General features: G+C 41.5%; 1 protein-coding gene across 8 annotated transcripts; it reads left to right on the top strand.

Moving 5' to 3' along the window:
- Positions 1-786: 786 nt before the first annotated feature.
- On the top strand, positions 787-24,102 carry spag9a (sperm associated antigen 9a). Of its 8 annotated transcripts, none has more exons than XM_041062568.1 (30): positions 787-1,264; positions 7,932-8,052; positions 9,975-10,045; positions 10,148-10,236; positions 10,483-10,633; positions 12,584-12,670; positions 13,930-14,065; positions 14,204-14,297; positions 14,388-14,509; positions 15,395-15,406; positions 16,251-16,308; positions 16,416-16,568; positions 16,689-16,740; positions 16,899-17,032; positions 17,171-17,227; positions 18,207-18,371; positions 18,608-18,737; positions 18,896-18,985; positions 19,111-19,218; positions 19,367-19,553; positions 19,679-19,894; positions 20,086-20,296; positions 20,413-20,529; positions 20,824-20,904; positions 20,997-21,064; positions 21,283-21,434; positions 21,684-21,855; positions 21,966-22,079; positions 23,354-23,530; positions 23,795-24,102. In XM_041062568.1, exons 1-30 carry the CDS (start codon positions 965-967, stop codon positions 23,965-23,967), a joined length of 3,798 nt encoding a protein of 1,265 aa, XP_040918502.1. In that variant the 5' UTR covers positions 787-964; the 3' UTR covers positions 23,968-24,102. The 8 variants fall into 8 exon arrangements, with proteins under 8 accessions (XP_040918502.1, XP_040918503.1, XP_040918504.1 ...); XM_041062569.1 differs by having other exon boundaries at positions 21,286-21,434; XM_041062570.1 differs by having other exon boundaries at positions 16,902-17,032.
- Positions 24,103-24,447: the final 345 nt, after the last annotated feature.

Consider the following 24,447-nt stretch of genomic DNA (forward strand, 5'->3'; position numbering starts at 1 on the left):
TGATGAGGAGCAGGTGTGTTGGCTGATATAAACAAAAATGTATGCACAGACACATGCAGAGAAAGACAACACAGGAGGACACAAGGTCCTGACCTGTACTATGACAATGAAGGGATTTTTTAAAAACAAATATTTATATATTGTCACTGACCAAACGCCAAACAAACGAAGCAAACAAACAATGAAGTTCTCTATTTCAGGGTATAACTTAATCTAGGGTAACTTATTGTGTAATAAATGACTTTGTGGACATCAGTACAATTCTGTGTCAGTGCAACTAATCTTACGTTGTTGGCTTGACGTGACGTTGTCACGTGATCTCGTCAACAACTCAGCTGTTATGATGGTGCTTTCACGGACCGTCGGAAATGTTGGAGTTACAAGGCCACCGGGAGTAAAAACAACACAGAGACCACTGTGACTCAAAAGCTCTTGGTTGTTTATCACCTAATTACATGTCATTGTTCACACTGTGTAAACATTTTAATATATTCAAAAATCTAACACACTGCGCAGATAAATTCTTTATGCAAGTCGTAGCCTGTTGATGTAGCACTCAAAAACCAAGCGGCGCTCCACAGTGAACAGCCACACTCCACTAGCTTTTAAAATTTGGATGAATAGGCCAACTCCTATTTCTTGGGTTGTGGGAATGAAATGTGAATATACTTTATTCCCATAAGATTGCAAATATATAAATAGACCTCTTTCGGGAACATCAGTGAAATTGGGAAGTAGAGGCTTTGGAAAAGCATTTGAAGGCAGCATGGGACAAGTGAGGAAAAAAGAGAGGAGGAAATCCACGTAGCCTCTCTTGCATCGTAATAGTCCTGCCGTCTAATGTCCTCAATGTGTGCGTTTATGTAAAGAAACGCTTATTTCAGTTGAGCGGATAGCGGTGTTCATAGTGGCGGGGTAACGCGGGATAAATTGGTCCTGTTTGCTGAAAGGGAGAGGACTAAAAATGGAGCTGGAAGACGGAGTTGTGTACCAGGACGACCCGGGGACATCAGCGATGATGTCTGAGCGGGTGTCGGGCCTGGCCAACTCCATCTACCGCGAGTTCGAGAGGCTCATCGGTAAATACGACGAGGATGTGGTGAAGGAGCTGATGCCGCTGGTCGTGGCCGTGCTGGAAAACCTGGACTCGGTGTTCGCGGAGAACCAGGAGCACGAAGTGGAGCTGGAGCTGCTGAAGGAGGACAACGAGCAGCTCATCACCCAGTACGAGCGGGAGAAAGCTCTGAGGAAACATGCAGAGGAGGTGAGTTCAATGGAGGCGGATAATAAACGACATTTGTGTGGTCAGCACCTTATATTTTATATTTATTGGTGGGAGGATACGAAGGCTGCTTCAGGCGCTTCCTTCTCTCAGCATCCCTTAGCGATGAATTAACCTATACACGTGGCCGAGGAGCATCCCTGGTGTTCACTGGGGATGTAAACAAGGCAGCTAGCATCAGACTGAAAGGGCCCTCTCCTTGCATTGGCAGTTTTTTTTCCCAGCAGAATGGACAGTGACATAACACAGTATCTCTACTTCAAGGATGAAAGGTCTTCCTCACTGCTTCAGAAAAGGAATCTACTTATAACAAACAAAACAACATCAAATACACCTGTAATCTAGCAGCTCGCCTATTGCATCAGATAGTGAAGTCACCGCTGAGCCCCGTGAGACTGAAGGAACAGCAGGTGAAGTGACTCAGCATTTTGGGCCATCACTGTAACATACGTTTAAAAGAAAAAAGAAACACAGGGCAACGAAGATGGAGACAGGCAGGCAGAGAGAAGGATATCCAAATCTGCTTGTTAAATAGCTGCCCTAAGCATAAATGTCACATAACATCCCGCCACAGCTTTACCCAAACCATTTATCATGATGGTATTCTGTATACAGTGTACCACTACCACCACTACCAGCACCCTGCACTTCCAGCAGGTCATCATCTCCACCATTCATCCCTGTGCAAAGCACTTTTGGCCCAACATTACCCACATAACTGGTTACCAGTCTGATCCTTTTCATTAAATTAAAAAATATATATCACAACATATATATATCAGGGTCACAAGTTCAAAGAAATATATCACACAAACCTACATTCAGATGGCATACATTTAAATGGAATATCCTTTAACGTCTTTGGGCATCATACAGTTACTTAAATGAGACCATCTGAGAAGTTAAGGAGGGAAATGTCTCTTTGGAGGCAACTTGAACCACTGGTTTAATCTTAATGTGTGTTATATTTCATAAGCTTATCATATGTTCTAGAGTAGAAGTAAAAAGTAACACTGTATGGAAAATGTCATTCATATACATGCAGAGCCTTTCACTGTGCATGATGGCCTCACGACAAGTAAACTGACTTTGATTTGTAAAATTGGTGGATTACTCCTTTTAAAGTAACAAATCAAGATAAAAAAAATCTATAGAATTTAATCAGCTGCTACATTAAGTTTGCAACAGTCAAATAATGAGACATTGCCAGTAAAATCTAGATGTGTGTGTTATGGAATTTGTGTTTTTGGCTGGGAGAATGCCGAAAATGAGTGTGGTTTGAATGTGTGACTCTCCTGCCTCCTGGGCGTGATCCTCTGTATGAAGGGCGATGTGATGTGACTCAGGCCGTCTGTCCCAGCTTGCTGCTTTGACTTAGGGCATCAGGACAGCAGGGACACTGGCTCAGTATGCTGGGGACATGTAGACCCCTCTGTAAACGCTGTGACAATGAAGCAGGGTGACAACCAGACACACAAACACTCTAACACACTGACAATGGCATCACGCTCTGTTTTAGTAACACGTTGTGTCAAACAGAAATGTACATGTAGTCATTAAACCAGCGTTTACGGGACTGTCCTGGGAAAGACTCTTTGTCCACAGACCTGAGGAGGAGTGAGCAGGGGTACACTGAGCCTGCTGGAAAGGCAAGGTATTACTTCCAGGTCATGTGCTCCTTTGTGAGAAGCCAGCAGAAAGGGAGCGTTCCCCAGCTTGCATTTTGACATTTTTTTTTCTTTTCCTTTCCTTTTTTTCTTTGTCTTGGATTTTAGTGTCATCCTGGCATCGGGGACTGACACCCCCACTTTACAAGAGTGGCGAAGGGTGTCATGTTTCTGTCTGGGAAGCTGAGCTTCTAGATGAGATGATCAGTTCAAGCTTTCACATGTATTGACTGTTCTTTTTTTTTTTTAAGACCTTTTACTCCCTGGGTTGCCCATTCATTGCTTTTTAACTGATTATAGATTTCAGGTCATCCTGTGGCTGGGTACAGGCATAGATCTGATCATTTTGCAGCTCTGTTACCTCTAGTCTCTAATGTAATTTGAAGATGTAGACATAAAATTAAACAGTATGAATTACTTATGATATTGATGACTGTGTGGAAGTCATTGATTTTGATTAAGCCTGAAGCATCTAGTCAGCTGTTCAGACTAATAAAACTAAATTGCATCTTTTCTCTAGTTTCTCTTTGGTTTCTGTTTTGCTAAAAATGCCCATCACAGCCTCAAGAGGCCAAAGTGACCACTTCATTTGCCTTTGTCTGACAAACAGTGTAAAACCAGATATTTACTATCATAAAAGACTAAGAAAATATTCACGTCTGACATGCTGAAAATGGTGAATTTTGGGGATTCTGCTTAAGAAATTATATAATAGATGAATCCATTGTTGAATTCACAAAGTTACACATGAATGAAAACCCTATAGTAACCACTTCCCATCTACAGCAAACATAATTTTACAAATGTAAAGAGTGAATGTGATGTTCTGATCATTTGTCATTGAGTCTGGACATTTAGTCTGTAACATGCAATTGTAAAACAAAGTACAGTAAGATTCATGTGTCCAGAGGAAGGAGGCCAGCCACATCAGGGCCTTGGCTTGCTCAGCTGGACAGGATGTGGACGCTGACACACACGCAGGCACGCGCACGCACACACACACAGCTCCCGCCGCTCCCGCCCAGAGGTCTGGCTTGAAGGAAATGGACCAATAAGTTAAAGTTCCTGCCCAGATCAGATGTATTTATATATCCATCATTACTGTGCATGTTATATTTCCACAGAGGTACATGTGACCTGTGCTATTATGTAAGACATTGTCAAAAAATACGTTTTGTCTGACAAACAGTCCATCCCGCGGTCCGCGGCTGTGGGATCAATCAGCTGATGATCTCACGAGACGCTACACTACCACCAATGCAACCTGTCACACACAATGAATGGAGCCGATTAACTCTCGACACCGCAATACTATGAGCTCCATGTGAACAAACCAACAACACTACGAGAGATAAAGCCTCATGTTTATATAGAAAGCTGCTCGCTTACCTGTTGACTACCCTTCTTCTTGCTGGCGACGTGCAGCTTAATCCGGGACCTGTCTCTGTATCAGAATCAGAAAAACTTTATTAATCCCCGTAGGGAAATTCATACCTACAAACTCCCAATTCAAAATGAAGAAAAGAAGAAAATTGCACATAGAGTGTGTTCACCAAGAGAAAAATGTTTCTAAAATAAATAAGATTAATGAAGTGAAACAAAAAATAAAAAGTATAGTATAATAAAAAATAAAGTAGAAATATTGCAGTATACAGTACAGTATACATATACTCCAATATCAAACAGAACAATAAAATAATAATAAAAAATATAAAAATATACAAAATATACAAATAATATAAAAAATAGAAAAACATAAAGACATCTTAATATTTGGAGATATGTACATGAGGTTTGTGGTTTAGAGGTTTAAGAATGAAGCATACACAGTATACATGAGTTCTGAATTATACAGCTTGATTGCTACCGGCAGGAATGATTTCCTGTGTCGCTCTGTTGTGCAGCGTGGTACAATGAGTCTGTTGCTGAACGAGCTTCTGTGACTGATCAGCACATGGTGGAGAGGGTGTGAGGGAGAGCACAATATTGTCCTAACTTTGGACAACATTCTCCTCTCCGTCACTGTATTCAGTGAGTCCAGTTCCTCCCCCACAACATGGCTGGCCTTCCTGATGATCTCGTTGAGTCTGTTAGTGTCCTTCACCTTCAGACTGCTGCCCCAGCAGACAACAGCGTACAGGATGGCACTGGCCACCACAGACTCATAGAACATCCGCAGCATTGTCCGGCAGATGTTAGGACAATGTAAGGCAATGTAAGAACCTTAGTCATCTCAGAAAATAGAGACCGCTCTGGCCCTTTTTGTACACAGTGTCCACGTTTTTGGACCAGTCCAGTTGGTGATCTGGGTACACCCCTAGGTACCTGTACTCCTTCACCATGTCCACATTGTACAAGATCTGCTGCCCCCAGCCGGGACGTTCACCAATCAAGGTAACACAGGTCAATAGGGACATCCATGCGGAAACTCTGCAATCACAAAACACTTCAGTATCGGTCTCTTTCAAACTGTTCAGCACTCCAAAATCATTTGGGACCCACGCGTAAAACCGAAAGGTCTCCTTGGAGGTCATCTGAACATTCGTAGCGTGGGGGCAAAAACTGAACAACTTGAAAAACTGTTTACCGACTCAAATTTGGACTTCCTCTGCCTGTCTGAAACATGGCTAACCAAATCATCGCCTGTAGCTTCTTACACAATGCCTGGCTACAATGTTTTCAGAAAACACAGGAACAAAGGAAGAGGCGGCGGGCTGCTTATGTACGTGAGAGATGACATTAGATGCGAACAAATCGATCTAACGTGTAAATGAAATTGAATGTATTGCCATCACTATCACTCTGTCTCAGCATATGTCATTTAATGTGATAGGCGTGTAAAGACCACCGTCATCTGATGTCACGTTTTATGAGCATTTCAGAACCTGCTCAAAAAATTGGATATAAAGAAAGAATGTATAGTTCTTGGCAATTTTAATTTAAACTGGGCTGAAAAAGCAACTAGAAAGAGGCTAAAAGCACTTACAAATCAATTTGAACTGACTCAACGAATAGATGGTCCCACAAGAATAACAAATGTCTCCAAAACACAAATTGATCTCATCTTCAGTAATAAGCCTGAGAGAATTATTAAATCTTATAATCTTCTCACTGGCTTGTCAGATCACAATATGACTCTCATTGCAAGGAAATTAACAAAAAATAGGTTCTACCAACAAGAGACAATTAAACACTCCTATGGAATAAGGAAACATGAATGCATTTAAGGAAGAACTAAGTCAAACTGATTGGAGAGATGTTTTACTCACAGATGATATGAGGCCTCTTGTGAGTCCTTTATAGGTACAATAAACAGAATTAAAGAAAAATACATAAAAACCTTTAAAAATGGACAGCATAAGAGTAACCTATCCTGGTTTAATGACCACTTGTGGGACTTGATGAAAAAACATGATTTTGCCTTGAAAGTAGCACTGAAGTCTAAATCAATTAAAGATAGACGCACTTTTACAAGCCTCCGCAATAAAGTAGTGAATGAATTAAGAAAAGCAAAGGCAAACTTTTTTTATGGATATTATTGAAGAAGGAAAAGGAAATAGTAAATTGATATGGAGGAACATTAATAAACTAACAGAGACAGCAAGCAAAACCAGGGAAAGGGACATGAACTGAGAATTCAGAGGAATTTAACTAATGATCCTAATGAAATTGCATCTGCATTTAATACTTATTTTACTGCGTCAGTGCAGAATTTATCAGACACATTTGGTGCAAGAATTAAAGATTTAGCAGCACCAGATTTTACTAACTGAAGTTCATAAAAGTAAAGTTTGTAAGACCCTAAGCACTTTAAAGTCCTCAAACGCAAAAGATACATTAAAGTGGGATTCAACATTTCTAAAAAAAAAAAAAAAAAAAAAAAAAAAAACACAATACTCCCCTCAGCACCCCCATTACACATCTAATAAACTGTTCCACAAAGGGCCGTGTGGCTGCAGGTTTTTTGTTCCAACCAAGCAGAAGCACACCAGACTTGACTCATTTAATCAACTAATCTCAGTCTTCAGACAGCTGATTGGTCAAACTGTGTGCTCTTGGATAAAACAAAAACCTGCAGCCACATGGCCCACTGTGGAACAGTTTGGACACCTCTGGCTTAAATCAACCCAATCATGCACTCATCACCCATAAACCCTATTGGCTCATAATCGCTACCGCGATTGTGCCGCGGTCCGCGCTAACACTGCTAGCAAACAGGCTAACACAACAACGATTTACATTTAGCCGACAAAATATACATGAAATGTTACATAGTCTAACACATTACAGCCTGCCGATTCCTCACAACGTATGTGCATCATTATACATGCAAAAACCTACATTCTTACCTGTAAAACTGGAGAATAATAGGAACGACACAGACGCGATGTAGTTTCCATCAAGTTTCGTGTTGTAACGAATGAGCGCGAGCTGCGCGCCCCCCTCTACTGGCCGAGTGAGACTCTAGCAATCGAACACAGAGCAATGGATTACAATAATCCCGATCTGCAAATCAAAGTATATTTTTAACTCTTTCCAAGCCTGTTTTTAATAAAACAATGAATTAACAAAATTTTAACAGGAAATTAAAATGAAGTACGTTTGTTATAATCATGAATTAACCTATTTTCTACCACGGATGGAGATTAATTAAAGCATTTTTTATCATTGTATTTTTAACAGATTCCTAGCCATTGCCTTCATACCATTCTTATGACTATTACATTAGCTTTTGAGTAACATAAAATAGACTACTTGTACGGCTGGTTTGTTGCATATTAATATAGTTGCATATTAATATAGTTCAAGTCCTTATTTTTTAATGTTCAAGTCCTTATTTTTTAATGTTAGAAAATGAGAAAAGACCCCACTAATCATCACTTTAAAGAGTGACAAGTTATTAATGGCAAATGATGGGTTTTAGATTAAGTGCCGGGTAGTCTCAGCAAGCTCTTTGTGTTTGTGTGTTTGCATTTGAGTAGAAGTTCATGGAGTTTGAGGACACTCATGAACAGGAGAAGAAGGACCTGCAGAACAATGTGGACCGAATGGAGTCCCACTCCCGGCAACTGGAGCTCAAGATCAAGAACTATGCAGACCAGAGTAAGTACAGTCATTCTTCTCACAGTCACTGTTCTCCATTGGTTATTTTTTTATTTTTACTCTGTTCATGTCATCATCCTCACTACTTTGATGTCTCTCTCTTGGCTTTTTATACACACACACACACACACACACACACACACACACACACACACACACACACACACACACACACACACACTCGTTCTCCCTCTTCGCAGGGGTAACAGTAATGGGATTATAGGATTTCTGTTATTCCCATACTCCTAATGCGGCAGTGTATTACTGCCCATCGTATTGGTGGATTAAGGAATGGAGGCAAAGCAATTGGCTCAGATGTTCTGTCGTGTCGGAAATGGTGGATTCACACTAGTGACTGGTCTAGTATCAAATGGCAAAGCTACACATCTGGTTGAAGTGAATGATTCATGCATACAAAAGCTGCGAGGGGGAGTAAAACATGAATTTCTTCCATGTCTTAATGTTTGGCTGAAGTATTAACAAGGCAAACATAAACATAAGTAGCTCAGTGTTTGGCTTATGCTGGAAAATCAAATGTAAATTGTTTTGTGATTTTCTTCCACTGTCAGTCATAATTATCTGTTCCCTGTCTTTGGGGAAATTGGAGACCCTTGAGAGTACACCCCTCATGTAACTAGTCAGTGGGCCCCAGCCAATCCTCTTCCACCGCCCCCTTAATGGTAAATCATTTATTTATGACTGTATGTGGCAGCACCTGAGCTGACTGTGCCCTGAGGCACCAAGGACAGAGTCCACAGCTACTCTAGAGTTAATAAGGCTACAGCTGTTAGCAGATAATAGATAATGACAGTAAGGCTTTCAAAGACAGGATTTTTGAAGCTCTTCTCCTGGCTCTTGTTTTGGTTTTAATTTCACTTGCCTTGTCTTTTTTTGTAGTTGTGTAGTTTTATTTGTCTTATTTGTTCTGTACTCCAATTTGGGACACTTTGAAACTCTCATCTGCACCATCATACTGTGGTCCTGACTGATTGAAGATATGCTTCTATTTTTATGTGTTGCACTAATGCAAGGCCTCAGCATGTTATACTGCATCGGACAAGCAAAAGGCATCCAAAACTCTGATGATGTAGATTTATACACAGACACTCATCTCACCCTCTGGGTTTCCCAGCAGATGTATGAGATTATATTAAATGGACCTTAGTGGATGATTACGCAGCTCCCTCACCGATCAGGCAAACACTGTTTTCATTTCTGTAGCATTGTTTAGCTGTACACATCCGGAGTGAATAATACAGAAAGAAAATTATTTTATTGACCCGTGCTAAACACATTTCTTGGAAAGCGTCATAGCCTTAATGTTCAGCCTCACGTTCAGCTTCCCCACTCAGTGATTTGTCATACCTGCGCATCACTAATACGAACACGCAGGAGGGATTACTTCAGACTACAGCCGTCTCGCCAGTGTACAGCTTGTTCACCCTTCACTTCATTACATGTCTCCGTGAATTTGATGACTTACGATAGCAGAATAAAATCCCCTGGTAGTGTCAGAATACACACATGGGCGAGACATCATCACACAACATGCAGAAGCTTTAGCTGCTGTAATTGATAGTATCCCGGCTTTATGTATCTATGTGTCGCAGCAGCTCTCTCTGTGGCTTATGCTAAACGTGACACACTAATAGGAGATTAGGTGTTTTTGTCACCTACTAAATTGGCCCAACACCCATTTGAATGAGATTACCCCCTCTGCCTGCCTGGTAGAACAAAATTATGCACACACTTTTATGTAATTCTACTACAGTTATGTTATTGGGAAATATATTATGGTTCAGATCCTAATGGAAATATTCAGAAGTTTCTTTTCTCATTTGGCAAATCATACACATATGTTCCTTTTCTCACTCCTTGTATAGTGACTTCCTTCAACTGAGCAGCGTTGTCATGTGTTTCAGTCAGCAGGTTAGAAGAACGAGAGCTGGAGCTCAAGAAGGAATACAACTCCCTCCATCAGAGACACACAGAGGTAAGTGGGCAGGGGAAAGAAGGAAGGAAAAGTTGTGGAGTTGTAATCATTAATGCCATTCATAACTAGTTTCCTCTGAGTCTTTTGTCTTGACTTCTGCAGATGATCCATAATTATATGGAACATGTAGAGAGGATCAAAATGCAGCAGATTAGTGAGACTTCAGAGTCGAGCACGGTCGGTCGAGTCAGGTAAGATCTCACAGTTTGTGTTAAGAAACAGATGCAAATCCCTCCAGAAAGAACTTTACCTTTCATGGAAAATAACATTATGGACCAAACCTGTGAACAAGTTTATGTGAACTTATTGTGCGACTGATCTTTTACCTGCAAATAAAAACACTACCACAGCAAACACTCAAACTCAACATTCTGAAATTTGTCTCTTGATGAGACAAGATGAGAAATCTTTTTTCCTCATCCATCTCACCACTCCAGGAGAGAGCGGCCTCTTTCTTTGGGGATTTTCCCTTCATCTGGTGGGGCGTCTCTGCTAATCCCAGACCCCCAGGCCAGAGCAGAGACACTGGGCACAGAGGGGTGGAGGTTCCCTGACCCAACACAGCCACGGTCCAACACTAGCCTCAAGGTAGGTGTGTGGATGGCACCTCCATGTGAAGGCTTACTCCAGTGTGTTATTTTTTTCATGTTAGAACATGTTAGAATGTTTTGGCTCTTTTGATCGTGTCCTCCTGCTAATTTCTTCCTAATTATCTTTGGTCCAGAATCTCAGTTGTGTGTCCTATTTGGTGATGTTCAAAATGCTGATTGTCTGAATTCTGATGATTGTAAATGTTGAAAAACACGTTGTGTAGTCTGATCCCATTATTACTCCGTTCACTAAACTGTTGAGCAAATGGTTAAAATTACATTACTTGTACATTTACTACATTAATTGTTTAACACCTGAATATTAACTACCACCTGAATACACTCACTGTTTTATCTTGTCTTATCAAAATAAGTGTCATAAACATAAAAAAAAAAACCTAAAATATTGAGAATGACTTGATTGCTGTAGTCCCATTTCCTTGCTGAGTGTTTTTAGAAGAGTTTTGCAGTTTTGGCTTTGGGTTCATTTAAAAATAGAGAGCCTTTGATAGGGCTCGGGCGTGCTTAAGCGTATTTTAGTAGGCATCTGACAAGGCGATCTCTGTTTTCAGACATCCTCCTCAACCTCCTCTTTAGCAATTGATGAATATGCAAACTTCCCCTAGTGCGTTCACTAGGCAGATCGCTAAATGAATCTCATGAATATTCATAACTCCAATTTGCTTTTTGATATTATGCTGATAGTGATATTGAGCTTTGTCACATGGTGTGTATTTTCAGTGATTTCAGCTCATGTTAAACTCGCACATGATAATTGTTATGTTCTGTCAACTACAATTAAGCTCTTCTCTATGCAAAACAATGACTCTCCAAAACATTTTTGTTACATGAGCTACGTTTGTATCTGTGGCAGTTAGGACCTGGAGGGTGACAATGTTATTTCTTCCCACTGCTGCGTTTTTGTTAAAACTGGGACATCAGCTCTGCCGCACGGTGCATGATGGGAATGATGCCGCTGTATGGCTCACAGCCAGTCACTGAGGGAGAAAAAGGCTAGCTGGAATGTGATTGGTTCTTATGTAATCAGTCCTACAGGACGGTTATTGTTGAGCCATGGCCTTTTGGACACGAGTGGTTTTGATATGCAGGCAGACTAGAGTTGAACAGAGACGTCATATTTATTTATGGGAGTGGACACTGTTGCTTTGGTGAGTGAAAAGGAACGACAGGCTACTGACATGCATATGCCTGCATGCCAGCCATGAGCTAATTTCCATCCACAATATGAGTCATAAAAGCTAAATCATCCCATTGCCTTTTTGGATTAATTCTATTTATTATTATATATATATATATATATTATTGCATTTAGTTTAATTTAAAGGAACCTCTTTCTGTGGAAAAATACATTCCAAGGTTAGGCTTATGAGGCCTCAGCAGTCTGATGACAAATCAAGTGTAGAGCAGACTAAACACAAAGAGGGAAATTTAAACTAACAACCCTGGAATTGGAATTAGAATACATTTTTACACAGAAAGAGGACTGTGGATTTTGTCCCCCACCACTTACACTGAAACAGCATTAGGAAGTGAACTCTTTGTGTCCCGCATGAACATGAGGAAGAATAACAGCAACCAGTAACCGTTGCAATAGACACATGGGCAAGTCAGTATTGCTTTAAGATGGACTTTAAAAATGCTTCATTCAAGCAATTCATAGCTGAAATATAATATCATTACTGAGTAACAGTTTTACTTACTTATTAGGTGCAGCAACTACTAATGAGTGTCAGAAAATAGTGAAAAGTTCCCACCACAGTTTCTTATAGCCCAAGATGACGTCACAAACAGTTTAAAATCCAAACATTCACACAATAGTACTTCATTCACTTCACAGACATGCACTCTTTGAGGTGTATGCATTTCTCCTGAACTGCTTCTGCACATGTGAGCTTCATTCTTACTCTCCCCCCCTTCCCCCAAGCAGTTGGACTTTGTCGACCCCCCAAAGGAAAGGGAGGGTAAGAGTGCGCAGGACTCTACTTGGGGGAATTCACTGGCAGACGACTGCAAGGTAGTTGGATGAGTGTCGGCCGGCGGAAGTGCCAGCCGCAGCAGCAGCAGCACGCCCGCATTGGCTGTGGACAGCACAGTGTTTGTGTTTTTGCGTGTGTGTGTGGGCTTCAGTAGTCCCCTTCACTCTGCTGCTGTTTCATCTTTTCAAAAGCGTCGCCTCTCACTTTGTGCATTTATAGACCCTCACGTCACAGACCACCTGTGCTAGTTTGTGCTACATGCAACCATGTCCTGTCTGTAGGCCTCTCAAAATAAGTGCACACAGCAAATCAGCTGTGTCACACATTGTTGTTGATTATTATCGATTGGTGGATTATTAATCTGTCAAATTGAACAAGAGCATGGTTGCATCTGGCCTCTTAATTTGCTTCTCATTTCAGTTAAAATGCATGGGTCTTATATTTCATATGCTTGCATTTTTGCTTCATTCATGTAGATTTCTATTGATCACCCATTGGGCAATAACATAACATTTATACATTTGAACAGTTATATTTCTCTTTATGCTGTAGTTGTGTAACAGACTTATTCCAGTAGATTTCTCATTTCAGTTTCTTCTGAACCATTTTTAGTTTGTGGATCCCGTGTCAGTTGTGTTGTGTAATAGAAGTAGACTGGCAGCTCTCATTGTGGCCATGATGTATGTTCAGTTGATGTCATGTGAAGCCCCTCCCCGCAATCTGTGTAGCTCTGTGTATGTGTTTATGTTGCTCACGTTTCTCTCAGTGCATCTAAAAGACATACAGTCATCATCATCATTTATAGTGTTTCTTTTAGGCTCCCTGATGTTTTCTTGAGCTCCAATTTCACAAAACTGTCCTGTAGCTCAGATTTTTTGTTTAAAGAATGTTTTTCTTGGTCTAAGTAGAATTTTCTTGTTTTTCTTTTCTTTTTTTTAAAGAGAGCTAAACGTTAATCTGAAAATCAGTTTTAGAGGTAAACTTTCAGTTTGAGATCATTACAATGCTCTTGCTCTGCACAGTGTAAGAGCTTAAGGAGATTGGGCACTTGTGTCTGCATGTGTAGAGTATGTAGTGAATCTCTCGCCTTTTCTAGTTTGTGATTAGCACCTTCTCTGTTCCATATTAACCTGTTGGATCAGCTGTGTTGCTGTGTTGTTTTCTTTGTGGTCTGTATCTGTTTATTACATTTTTATCCCTTCATTTTGGCACTGGTTCATTTTAAGTGTAGTCCTGACCTTGGACTTTGAGCAGCTTTCTGTAAATGTTGTCATAAACTAGTCCACTGTGTTTATAGGATGAGATGTCAGACTTCACCGGCTCCAAGTCGGCCACACCAATGTCCACCACCGCCTCAGACATGGAGAAAGAAGATGGGAACAGTAAGAGCACAGAGGTGCAGGCTGCACCAGGAACCAGATCCATATCAGTGGGTAGGTAGCTGTTTGTTAGTTTTGGTGGTTGCATAGAAGAAACTTGTTTTGTTACTTTAATCTAAAAATATCAAAAAGTAGGACACTTTTTGCAGATCCTTCTCTTTGGTAATCTGGCATGCTCTGTGTCTTCTGAAGGTTTGCCTGAAAATGAGGACAGCTCAGATGTGCAGGACATTATTGAGTCCACCCCTGAACTGGACATGGATCTCATTGGTTACAAGCACTGCAGGTAGTACAAAGAACTTGCTTGTTGGGCCAGTTTTAACCAGAGTTTCACAGGAGAGCAAAACATCACCTCCTGTTGTCATTACTCTTCCAGTACGCCTACCAAAGGCATTGAGAACATGGCATTTGACCGCAATACAGACTCTCTATTTGAGGAGCTGTCGTCTGCAGGCACTGGGCTCATAGGGGATGTGGATGAGGGGGCCGACCTGCTGGGTGAGTAAGAACTCTATCTTCATTAGAACAATGTGGCACTGAAGTGGAATAACGTAGCAGCAATCCTGCCAGATCCTCTGGATAAACTGCTGTGACAGTCTGTAGTGAAAGGGAAATGTCTTGGTTCAGTTACGATTTGACTCAGTGGTTGTCCAAGTGAAATGTAGTGACATGTCTTTCCTGGGAATAAAAAAAAAAAAAACTCAGTTTCCATTGTTTTGTATGTGGTGTAAGTATATACATGTTATTTGGAAAATACTCGTGTAAGAGGCTGGTAGGTGTCTGTTAAAATTAGGCCTATTGAGACGTTTTAAGTGTGGTGCCAATTGAAAGCATCTCCACTAAATAAATTTTATCAGTGTGTATAAAAAAGTCAGATGTGAACTGCCACTGCTGAACTTACGTCCTTGATCCTGAAAAAAAAACAAACATACAGTTTAACTTACAGTCACTAACAAAGCCATTAAGAAAATCAAAATCAGCAAATGTGACTCCACGTCAGGTTGTGGTGTTCTTGGCCAAAGTTCATACAATGTAAATGACTTCAGCAGTGCTTCCTGCTTTATCACAGAAGCGTAGGTCAATACATACAAAATGATGCGTAATAACTGTGAATATTTCTTTTCTCTGTAATCACTGCTTTTCTGGATTTTTCAGAATGGTTGTTTTACTGAAGCTCAGCTCTTATGTTTGGCTAATAGCTGATTTTCTGCTGATAGTACTAGTTACAAACTCACTGTTACTCCAACACCTGCTCTTTGCTCCAATGCTACACCACGTGCTTTGGTCCAGCTGTTATACTACGCAGTGTTAGCCATCTACCCATGTTAACATCACCTCTCTCTCTCCCGTGTCTCATCCTCTGGCTTTTGTCCATATTCCCAGTGGAGTACTCTGGTGTGTATGACCTCAAACCCTTTCCTTAGCTTAACATTCTTCTGTGATGTCCCTTTAACCCCTTCTCATTGGTCACTTTCTGCCATATCCGCCATCGTTACAGCTTCTTCTTCATTCACGGCTTCTTCTTCATTATGTTTGATAACAGTTGGCATTCAATAGGTTCACTAATGCACAGCTGTAAAGCTTCTCAGCTGCCTACATTTGACTATTTTTGACAAAGTTTGGTGCATGAATGACAGAGTTTAATGCTTCCTTTGTTGGCCTAACTGTTCTTTTTACAGCTTAAAATATATATATTTTTTGCCCTTGTGTTATCCTCTTTTCCTTCTCTCTGCTGCTGCGATTGACAAATGTAACTAGCCTTAAAGATTCGGCAGCAGCTCTTCCTTTTTGCTTGCGGAGTCAACGGCTACATGTTCAGCTCTGGCTCCTCCATCATTTTGGTCATTTCACTGTCTCAAACTATATCCGCATTTCTTTCTCTCTCTCTCTCTCTCTCTTCCTTATTCTTTCCGCCTGACTTGGATTGCATGGTTTTCTCAGACCTTAGTTTGATTGGTAAGACCTCACCCGCTCTATCCATCCTTCTCCTGTCAGTCATGTGACGTGCTGTGGGTTTGTGTGTTGTGCTAGTTCCTTGTACTGTGAAACCTACAGTAACAAATATCTCACTAGGAGATATTTCACATCTTAAGTAGTGCCTTGTTGGATTTGATCTTAGTACAAATAATCTCCAGTGGTGCATTTTAATATGTAGTCACTCATGTAGTCACTGTTCTAGCGTATTGTCAAATAGTTTTTTATGTAATGAAATATTAACATCATCATCATTTCTGATCAGGTATGGGCCGGGAAGTTGAAAATCTTATTCAGGAGAATTCACAATTGCTTGAGACAAAGTAAGTACAAGCCATAATGGTTTTGCTTTAATGGCTTTTATGTTTGATGTCCATCAAAAATACTGAATAATTATACTAAAATGGCCTTGTTCCTTACATCTCTCCAGGAATGCCCTGAACGTGGTGAATAAAGACTTGATATTGAAGGTGGACGAGTTGACCTGTGAGAAGGAGATGTTGCAGGGAGAGCTGGAAGCCGTGCTGCAGGCCAAGACCAAGCTGGAGGACAAGAACAGAGAGATGGAGGAGGAACTCAAAAAGTAAATTACAGTTACAACATAGAAATGACTATGGTTTATTACAACAGTGCATGTGAATTTCAAAATAACATCAGAACTTTTTCTATATGTCTTCCATATATAATAAGTGATCTTTTCCAGAGTGCGACTGGAAGTGGAGGAAGTGAAACAGAAAACTAAAGATGAAGAAGATGTGAGTCTTCTGCAGCCAAACTTATCCCAGCTTCAAATACATGCTGTATATAACATGTCTGTCCTGTTTTGTCAAGATGCTCATTCCTAAAAAATGAGCATCTTGACATTCCTAAAAAACTAAATGTATTTCTTTGTGTGTTTAATTGCATGCTGCAGCAGAGTGATGTACCTACAGCCCAGAGGAAGCGTTTCACCAGAGTGGAAATGGCCAGAGTGCTAATGGAAAGAAACCAGTACAAAGAGAGACTGATGGAGCTACAGGAAGCTGTGCGGTGGACAGAGATGATTAGGTACAGAACACAGGGCTGCAAATTTACACATGTACATGATCACATTTTTTTTAAATTAAAGTTACTTTTCTCACCCTGTATTTGAGTGTCTTTAAAGCAACAGTTAACATGATCTTCATCATCTTGTCCTCTCTTTAGGGCCTCGAGGGAAAATCCAACACTCACAGAAAAAAAGAAATCCAGCATCTGGCAGTTGTGAGTCCTCTCAAATTTATTCTTTCTTTTTAAAAGCTATATTATCTGTCTTTTGCGGGGCTTTTGTTTTGAAAACCTTCCAAGTTAACTTTTGTGACATTTTCTTCCAAATTATTCAAATACATTTTTTTTTCTCATCTCTTCCGCGATGTTCTGTTGAATTGGCAGCATTAGGTAAAAATGGTTAAATAAACCTTCCCCCCTGCCAAACCTCTCTCTTGCCCTCCATTGACACAGAACTGCTCCTCCATCACAAATGGATCCAACTTTGATGTGTCTTTATCCATAATCTTTGCTCTCCGTGCAGTGCATCAGCTGTTGTTATCACAAACTGCTCAGACATGACTCACCTTGTGACCCTGGGCTTTCCTGTCTCCTGCCTGCTGTGTGCCTTTTGATGTTTTCCCACTCTGTCTGCTCATAGGGAGCTAAAGAGGAACAGTTTTCCCCCGCAAACTAAATACGTGTTCATGTTCTGTCTTAAGTCAGGTTGTACCTGCAGATCAGTTGGCTTTTTTACTATAAGAAATAACAGATTTAGTATATGTCTAAAAAATTAGACACTCATATGTTATTTGATTTCAATTTTAGCTCAAATAGTCTGTGGTGGGAAATGACAACATATAATATATGCTGCTTTTCACAGAGACTTTGCTCATTATATTGTGTGTTTTTTTATTTTTACACATGCCATTCACCTCTACAGTCTGACTACCCCTGTTCAAGACTACCTTGTAAAAGGTTCTCGTTAAAATACAAATACTGTTGATACTTGATGGTAAGACACAAATAGGAATTGATAGGAAGTGCTCAGCTATACCACAACTCCCAGCATGCTTTACGTTACTGTACAGTAAATGTTGGTGGTAATTCCTTCGTTGTCTGGTTGGTTGGTGACCCCCCTCTTTACCTTGCTTTTTCCCTGCACTCCTGTGGGCTCTGTCTCCCTCTTGGCTTTCTGTAACTTCACCACCTGCAGCTTCAGCAGACTGTTTAGCTCCTCCTCCAGTGCCTCTGCTATGAAGAAGGTGGAGTGTCAGTCCAGCATGAAATACAACTCCCCGGGCGGCCTGGTAAAGAGGAGTAGCACCTTCTCCCAGTTCCCCACAGAGAAGTCCAAGACCTTCGACTTCCTCAATGAAGAGTGAGTAATGGAGTCAGGTGACTGTGAGTTTGGTTTGTTTTATGAAGGTGGAGATGTTTAGGAAAAGTCTAAAAAAAAAAAAGGGACAGCATGTGAAACTCACATAACGTGAAGTCCATCATGATTCATTCCAGCAACGCTTGTGGGAATATTTTAACCTAATGGCCTGTGATAATGTATATAATGTTAGCTATGTTAGCTGATCACATTTTCTTTGTCTTTGCTTCTTCTTGTAGAAAGGACCAGTGCAGTTCGCCATCGCGTAAAGAGCAAAAGAGAGCCCAGTACAGACAGGTGAAGGCCCACATGCAGAAGGAGGACGGACGAGTCACTGCTCACGGCTGGAGCCTGCCCAGCAAATGCAAGGTGGGAAGTGAACGTTTGAACAGAAATTGAGTAGGACGTATGGCTGTTTTTCATTAGATCAGTGAGGTTGACTACAGACAATTTTAATTTGTTAATACTTAATGTGTTCATGTCAGTCATGTAATTAGTAAAACGTATACCTGCTTATACCCTGACAGGTGGCAAATGGTGGACAGGTGGAGAACAAAATGAACTTGCCTGTGCCAGTGTACTTGAGACCTCTGGATCAGAAGGATGCTTCTATGAAGGTGCTTAAAAAACCCTTAAAATTTATATACACTAAATTTACCGTGTGGCTTTTTGTGCATGTCCTTTAATAGTGAAGGAAAGTATGTATTTGTAATTTATAATATATTCCCTCTCTGTTTCGCAGCTGTGGTGTGCTGCAGGGGTCAACCTGTCTGGGGGCAGGATATCAGAGCTTACTAAACATAAGAAGGGTTCTCAGAGTAGCCTGGATCAGCTGGAGCAAGAGAGTAAGGTGAGAGTAAGGACTTGTTCTTATTCTATAGTGTTTCTGTATTATTATAATGTTTGAATGGGAACTACACCTTGTAGGCCCAATGAGTTCTTCAGACTTTGCATTAAATGATGCCCAGGCTGTAGTCTGATTTTGTATTGTCCGTCAGGATCAGGAGAAAGGGGATCAGGAGAAGGAGCTGGTACTTCAGGATGAGATTTCCAGTAGGGTGTGGGTATGCACCAGCACCCACTCCTCCACCAAGGTTATGGTGCTGGATGCCAGTCAGCCCTCTGACCTACTTGACAGCTTCTACGCCTGCAACACCCACGTCGTCTGCATTGCCAGTGTGCCGGGTAGGTTGATCGATCACTTTATCATCCATAGCTGCACACTTCCTTTCACATCCATAGCTGCACACTTCCTCTCTGATTGTATCACCATTTTTTTTGACTGCTAAAGTCTTGTGTTTTTTTTTCAGGGGTGTTGGAGACTGATTATCCGGCAGGTGAAGAGGTACCCCAGGACCTGGAGGCTAGCCAAGGTGACGGGGTGTCTCTGGCCGGCAGCGTGGCCAGTGTAGGCTCTACAGGCAGCGATGGTGCCATGGCAGCAGAGGGGACCACCGCCATCCCCCAGACAGCCAGCTTAGGTGTCACAGACCAGCCAGCCGAGCACAGCGCCATGTCTGGCTCAGGTAGTTATCGGCTGGAAAAAGTCTTGTTTTTAACTATGTTTGCCGATGTTACGCTCTGTGAAGCCAGGTTCACTCCTCCCAATCCAATAATTAGTGCCAGTCCATTTTTTTCCTTTTCCTTGTGTGTTTGAATCCCCACACAAACCTTTACTTTATCATTCTTTCTCACTGTTGTTCCACATCGCCCACAGTTGAGCTGTCCAGAGAGACCAGTCCAGCAGAAGATGGGGTTCCTACGGCGGAAGAGGCAACGGAAGCAACGGAGGCCAATGCTGGTGTGGGCGAAGAGGGAGAGGAGGACCAGGGAGCGGATCAAAACCAGCCAGGAATCTACACGGAGCATGTGTTCACCGACCCACTGGGGGTGGGACCCACTGACTCCTCTCCCAGTGACGGACAGAGGTGAGGAATGATATTCTAGATTAGACAATACAATTTGACAAATACAAGTCATAGTATTATGAAACATATATCTCAAAGACTGCTGCCTGATGAAACTCCTGTCTTTTGTGATCCAGGGGCTCTGGGCAGGATGGAGTGACTTCTCTGCCCGAAGAAACTGACCCGTCAGAGGGGGAAGTCCTGAGGATGAGCAGTGCCCTCCCCACCATGTGGCTAGGAGCTCAGAATGGATGGTGAGCAGGACAGTGCCCACTAGGGGGAGTGATAAACTCAGCAAAAAATAAGAGGTTACCTTCACACAGTGAATACAGTGATGATGAAACTGCAACTTTATAAAAATGAACATGAACACACATTAGAGAGTCATTATGAAATCAAGACTGACAGTGGTTCTGTTTTTGTCATTGAGAGCAAATTCTTTCAATTATACTTTCACCAGGTTTAGTTTCCTCTTGTAGTTTCAAATCCACTCCTCACAAGCCAGTATTGTAATTGTTTCCGTATCTCTCTGTCTCCTCATTTTCAAGTCTGTATGTCCACTCGTCTGTGGCGCGTTGGAGGAAGTGTCTTCATGCAATCAAGCTGAAAGACGCCATCCTCAGCATAGTGTGAGTACGAAGATGTTTGTGTATTTACTGAACATACTTTTTTTATCTACAAGAAAAATGATCTGAAACAGTGTCTTTTTGACATGTTGCAGGCATGTTAAAGGGAGAGTCCTGGTTGCATTGGCTGATGGGACACTAGCAATTTTTCACAGAAGCATTGGTAAGTCTGTGACATAGCACTCCTTGTTGTAAGACAGGTTTAGTGTTTGCATTTCATTCTGTTTTTGGTGTGAATCTACATGATGTTACGCTATTTTGATGTTCATAAAAACATTTTATGAATTATTATCATCATTTTTAAATCTTGGTATTCATACTTTTTTATTTTTGCCAAAACGTCTGAGACCTTACCTCTCAAGTCTCTATGTTCCTCGCCAGCAGACGGCCAGTGGGACCTGACCAACTACCACCTGTTGGATCTGGGCCGGCCCCACCACTCAATCCGCTGTATGACCGTAGTCCATGACAAGGTGTGGTGCGGCTACAGGAACAAGATCTACGTCATCCAGCCAAAGGCCATGAGGATAGAGGTACAGCTGTCACAGCAGTCAATGAACTTTCTGTTCTTCTTCTAAACTTTCTTTTCTAGTCAGCATCAACTTATTAAACCTTACTATAGGTAAAGGGTAAAATGTATTCTGCAAAGTCCAAACCCAAAAAATATTATATAAACCTGCCTTTATGTAAAACACATCTTATAATGGCATCTAGAAATGTTACATTTAACATTTGCACATTCATTTAACATCACATCATCTCAATCTGACATGCCTGAGCAGAAGTCATTCGACGCTCATCCTCGCAAGGAGAGCCAGGTGCGGCAGCTGGCCTGGGTCGGAGACGGTATCTGGGTGTCCATCCGACTGGATTCAACCCTACGCTTGTTTCACGCCCACACTTACCAGCACCTCCAAGATGTGGACATTGAACCCTACGTCAGCAAGATGCTTGGTATATATACGGTTCTCTCCATACCAACGTGTCACTTGTCTCAGAAATCTTTATCTCTTCTTTGACATAGCAACCAAACGTGTGCTCTGTCTGCTCTGCGTGTGTTGCAGGTACGGGTAAACTGGGCTTCTCGTTCGTGAGAATCACAGCTCTCGTGGTGTCCTGCAGCCGCCTGTGGGTGGGGACAGGAAATGGCGTCATCATCTCCATCCCGCTGTCTGAAGGTATTGCACTCCTGTGCCACATCAACAGATTTACTCCATAATGTCCACTTGTTTTCATCAGGATATGTAACATATTTTCATGTGTCTGTGTGTATTAATAAAAGTTCAGTAAGGTTTATGTTCTTGAATTTGAGAATTAAGATTCATTCTGGGTAAAGTAAATACGTAGAATATTTCTTACATATTTTTTGAATGCTTTAAATGTAAAAAGCATCTATAAAGCATCTGTAAGATCCTGTCCCATCAAGATTGGATGTTGTGTAATGAAACTCTTCTTATACATTTATGTTTATCCATGTTTGACAAACCATGCCAAAGCATGTTCAACCAAAGCACAGTAGTAGTGTAGTAGTGGAAACAAGTGGCTCGCTCTTATTGAGCTCATATCCCCCGCTGCTGCCCCCTCGACGCCCTCCTCCACTTGCTCTTTCATATTCCACCTCCGCTTTAGACTTTAGGAAGCCGCAGACCCTCAGCATAGACACCGTGAGGTGCCTCGGGGATGATTCAGCATCATACTGTACACAGCCTCGCCTCTTCTCTCTCTCTCTGGTTTTTTAACCTCTTTCTAAATACTGGCTGCCATATGTCCTTTCTGTGTCCTCTCACTGTGCATCTGCGTCCTACATTTCTCTTATGGCACATTCAGACAGGGCAACAATTGTTACCTCCCAGGCGCTACTTGTTGAATAAAAGACGACGGGGTTGCCATGGATACAGGTCTCACCATCACTGTGAACCTCACACAACACCGTTTGGCAGGTTTATACTGCACAACTCTCCTCTCATTGGAAATGGAGGACAGCTAGGTTCTCTCTCTTCAACCTGTAGCTTCTCTCCACCTTGGTCGGAGACATAGAGCATGGGTGTTTACGCTTTCAGAAACAATGAGGGCAAACAAGCTCCTCTGCTGTCATGAGTGACATGAACCACAGATCGCACTGCTGCGTGTCTGAGAGACACTGTGTGCAGGCCAGTTCTGCTCATAACCCTGCTTTGTCTAGTTTTCTGGATGGGCAATCAGTTTCATACTCTGTTGTGTAAATATGTGTCTGTGTGAGTGTGTTGTTACATATGCGTGTGTCTCAGTGAGCCTTTCTTTCATTTGCATGTTTGTTGACCATTAGGCTGATAAGACTTGTTCTGAAGTCGCTGCCTTCACTGCTTTAATACACCACAGGAAAATCTGCATAATCACATGAGACAAGCTCAAGATAATATGCACCTTTTGTCAACAGCAGATTTGATTAATTTCTTTCTTTCTTACTCTGCAGCCAACAGGACAACGGGAATAGTGCCAAATCGGCCCGGCAGCGCAGTACGGGTTTACGGTGATGACACTTTAGACTGTGCCATGCCAGGCAGCTTTGTGCCATACTGCTCCATGGCTCACGCCCAGCTGTGTTTCCATGGACATCGAGATGCTGTCAAGTTTTTTGTCACCGTGCCAGGTAACCGGCAAGTGCAGACCAGAAAACTGTGGCATGAGGAGGCAGGAACAGACAAATGCTGTAAAATTAAATGAAATTTGGGAGCCACGTGTATAGGTCAGATTATTTGCACGTATGTACATCTGATGATATTGTGACATTTAGGTAGCTCTGCGATGATGAATTGATTGGTTGATTTTAAAAGAGAAAATAATCTGGAATTATTAAACTAAAACTGTATTTTGATTCTTGGCTATTTGTTTTTTTTTTCTTATTTTGTCACAGGGCAGGCAATGCCTCCTCCAGGCAGTGCAGATTCAGGCTCTGATGACCCTGCCTCTGAATCCTCTGACACAGTGACCTCTGAGCCCAAAACGTTCTTGGTCATGAGTGGAGGCGAAGGCTACATTGACTTCAGAATGGGTGAGTATGCTGTGTTTCTCCTACAAAATATTTAAGGTTGCGTTTGAATCAACATGAAAAGCAATGTAGCTGATTCTGTACTATCTGACTAGTAAAACTGGTTAAACCAATGACAAAACAACAAATATCTCCGCGGTGACCCGTCTGGTAGGGTGTTTGTTTGACTCATCGTCTTCGTCCTCAGGCGATGAAGGCGGTGAGTTGGATGGTCTCCGCATGATCTCCTCTAAGTTTTTAATTTGATATTACTGATTGTTCTTAAAGCCTGAGTAGTTGACTACTTTGTAAAAAAAAAAACAAAAACAATTATTTTTAGTCCATGTTTTGTACAGTTTATTCTTTACAAATTTGAAATAGGTAAGGTGAAGTTTATGTTAAGTTAAAGAATACGTCCATGGTCCAAGTGTTCCCCTCTGCTGGGTTGCATGTTGGAAAAGCAGGTGCACACAGGAAGCAGGCCAAGTGAGCACATATAGAAGTGTGGGCGAAGATTGATCAGGTAACGAACGCACATT

This window comes from Toxotes jaculatrix, chromosome 18, assembly GCF_017976425.1.
Source record: "Toxotes jaculatrix isolate fToxJac2 chromosome 18, fToxJac2.pri, whole genome shotgun sequence".
In the NCBI taxonomy this organism is placed as follows: Eukaryota; Metazoa; Chordata; class Actinopteri; family Toxotidae; genus Toxotes; species Toxotes jaculatrix.

Bases quoted from the DNA above. Each gene is read 5' to 3' on its own strand.
- spag9a (XM_041062568.1), top strand. From the start codon at position 965: ATGGAGCTGGAAGACGGAGTTGTGTACCAGGACGACCCGGGGACATCA. The intron at 16,569-16,688 runs GTAAATTACAGT...GATCTTTTCCAG, and splicing joins ATGGAGGAGGAACTCAAAAA to AGTGCGACTGGAAGTGGAGG. The intron at 16,741-16,898 runs GTGAGTCTTCTG...TGCATGCTGCAG, and splicing joins AAACTAAAGATGAAGAAGAT to CAGAGTGATGTACCTACAGC.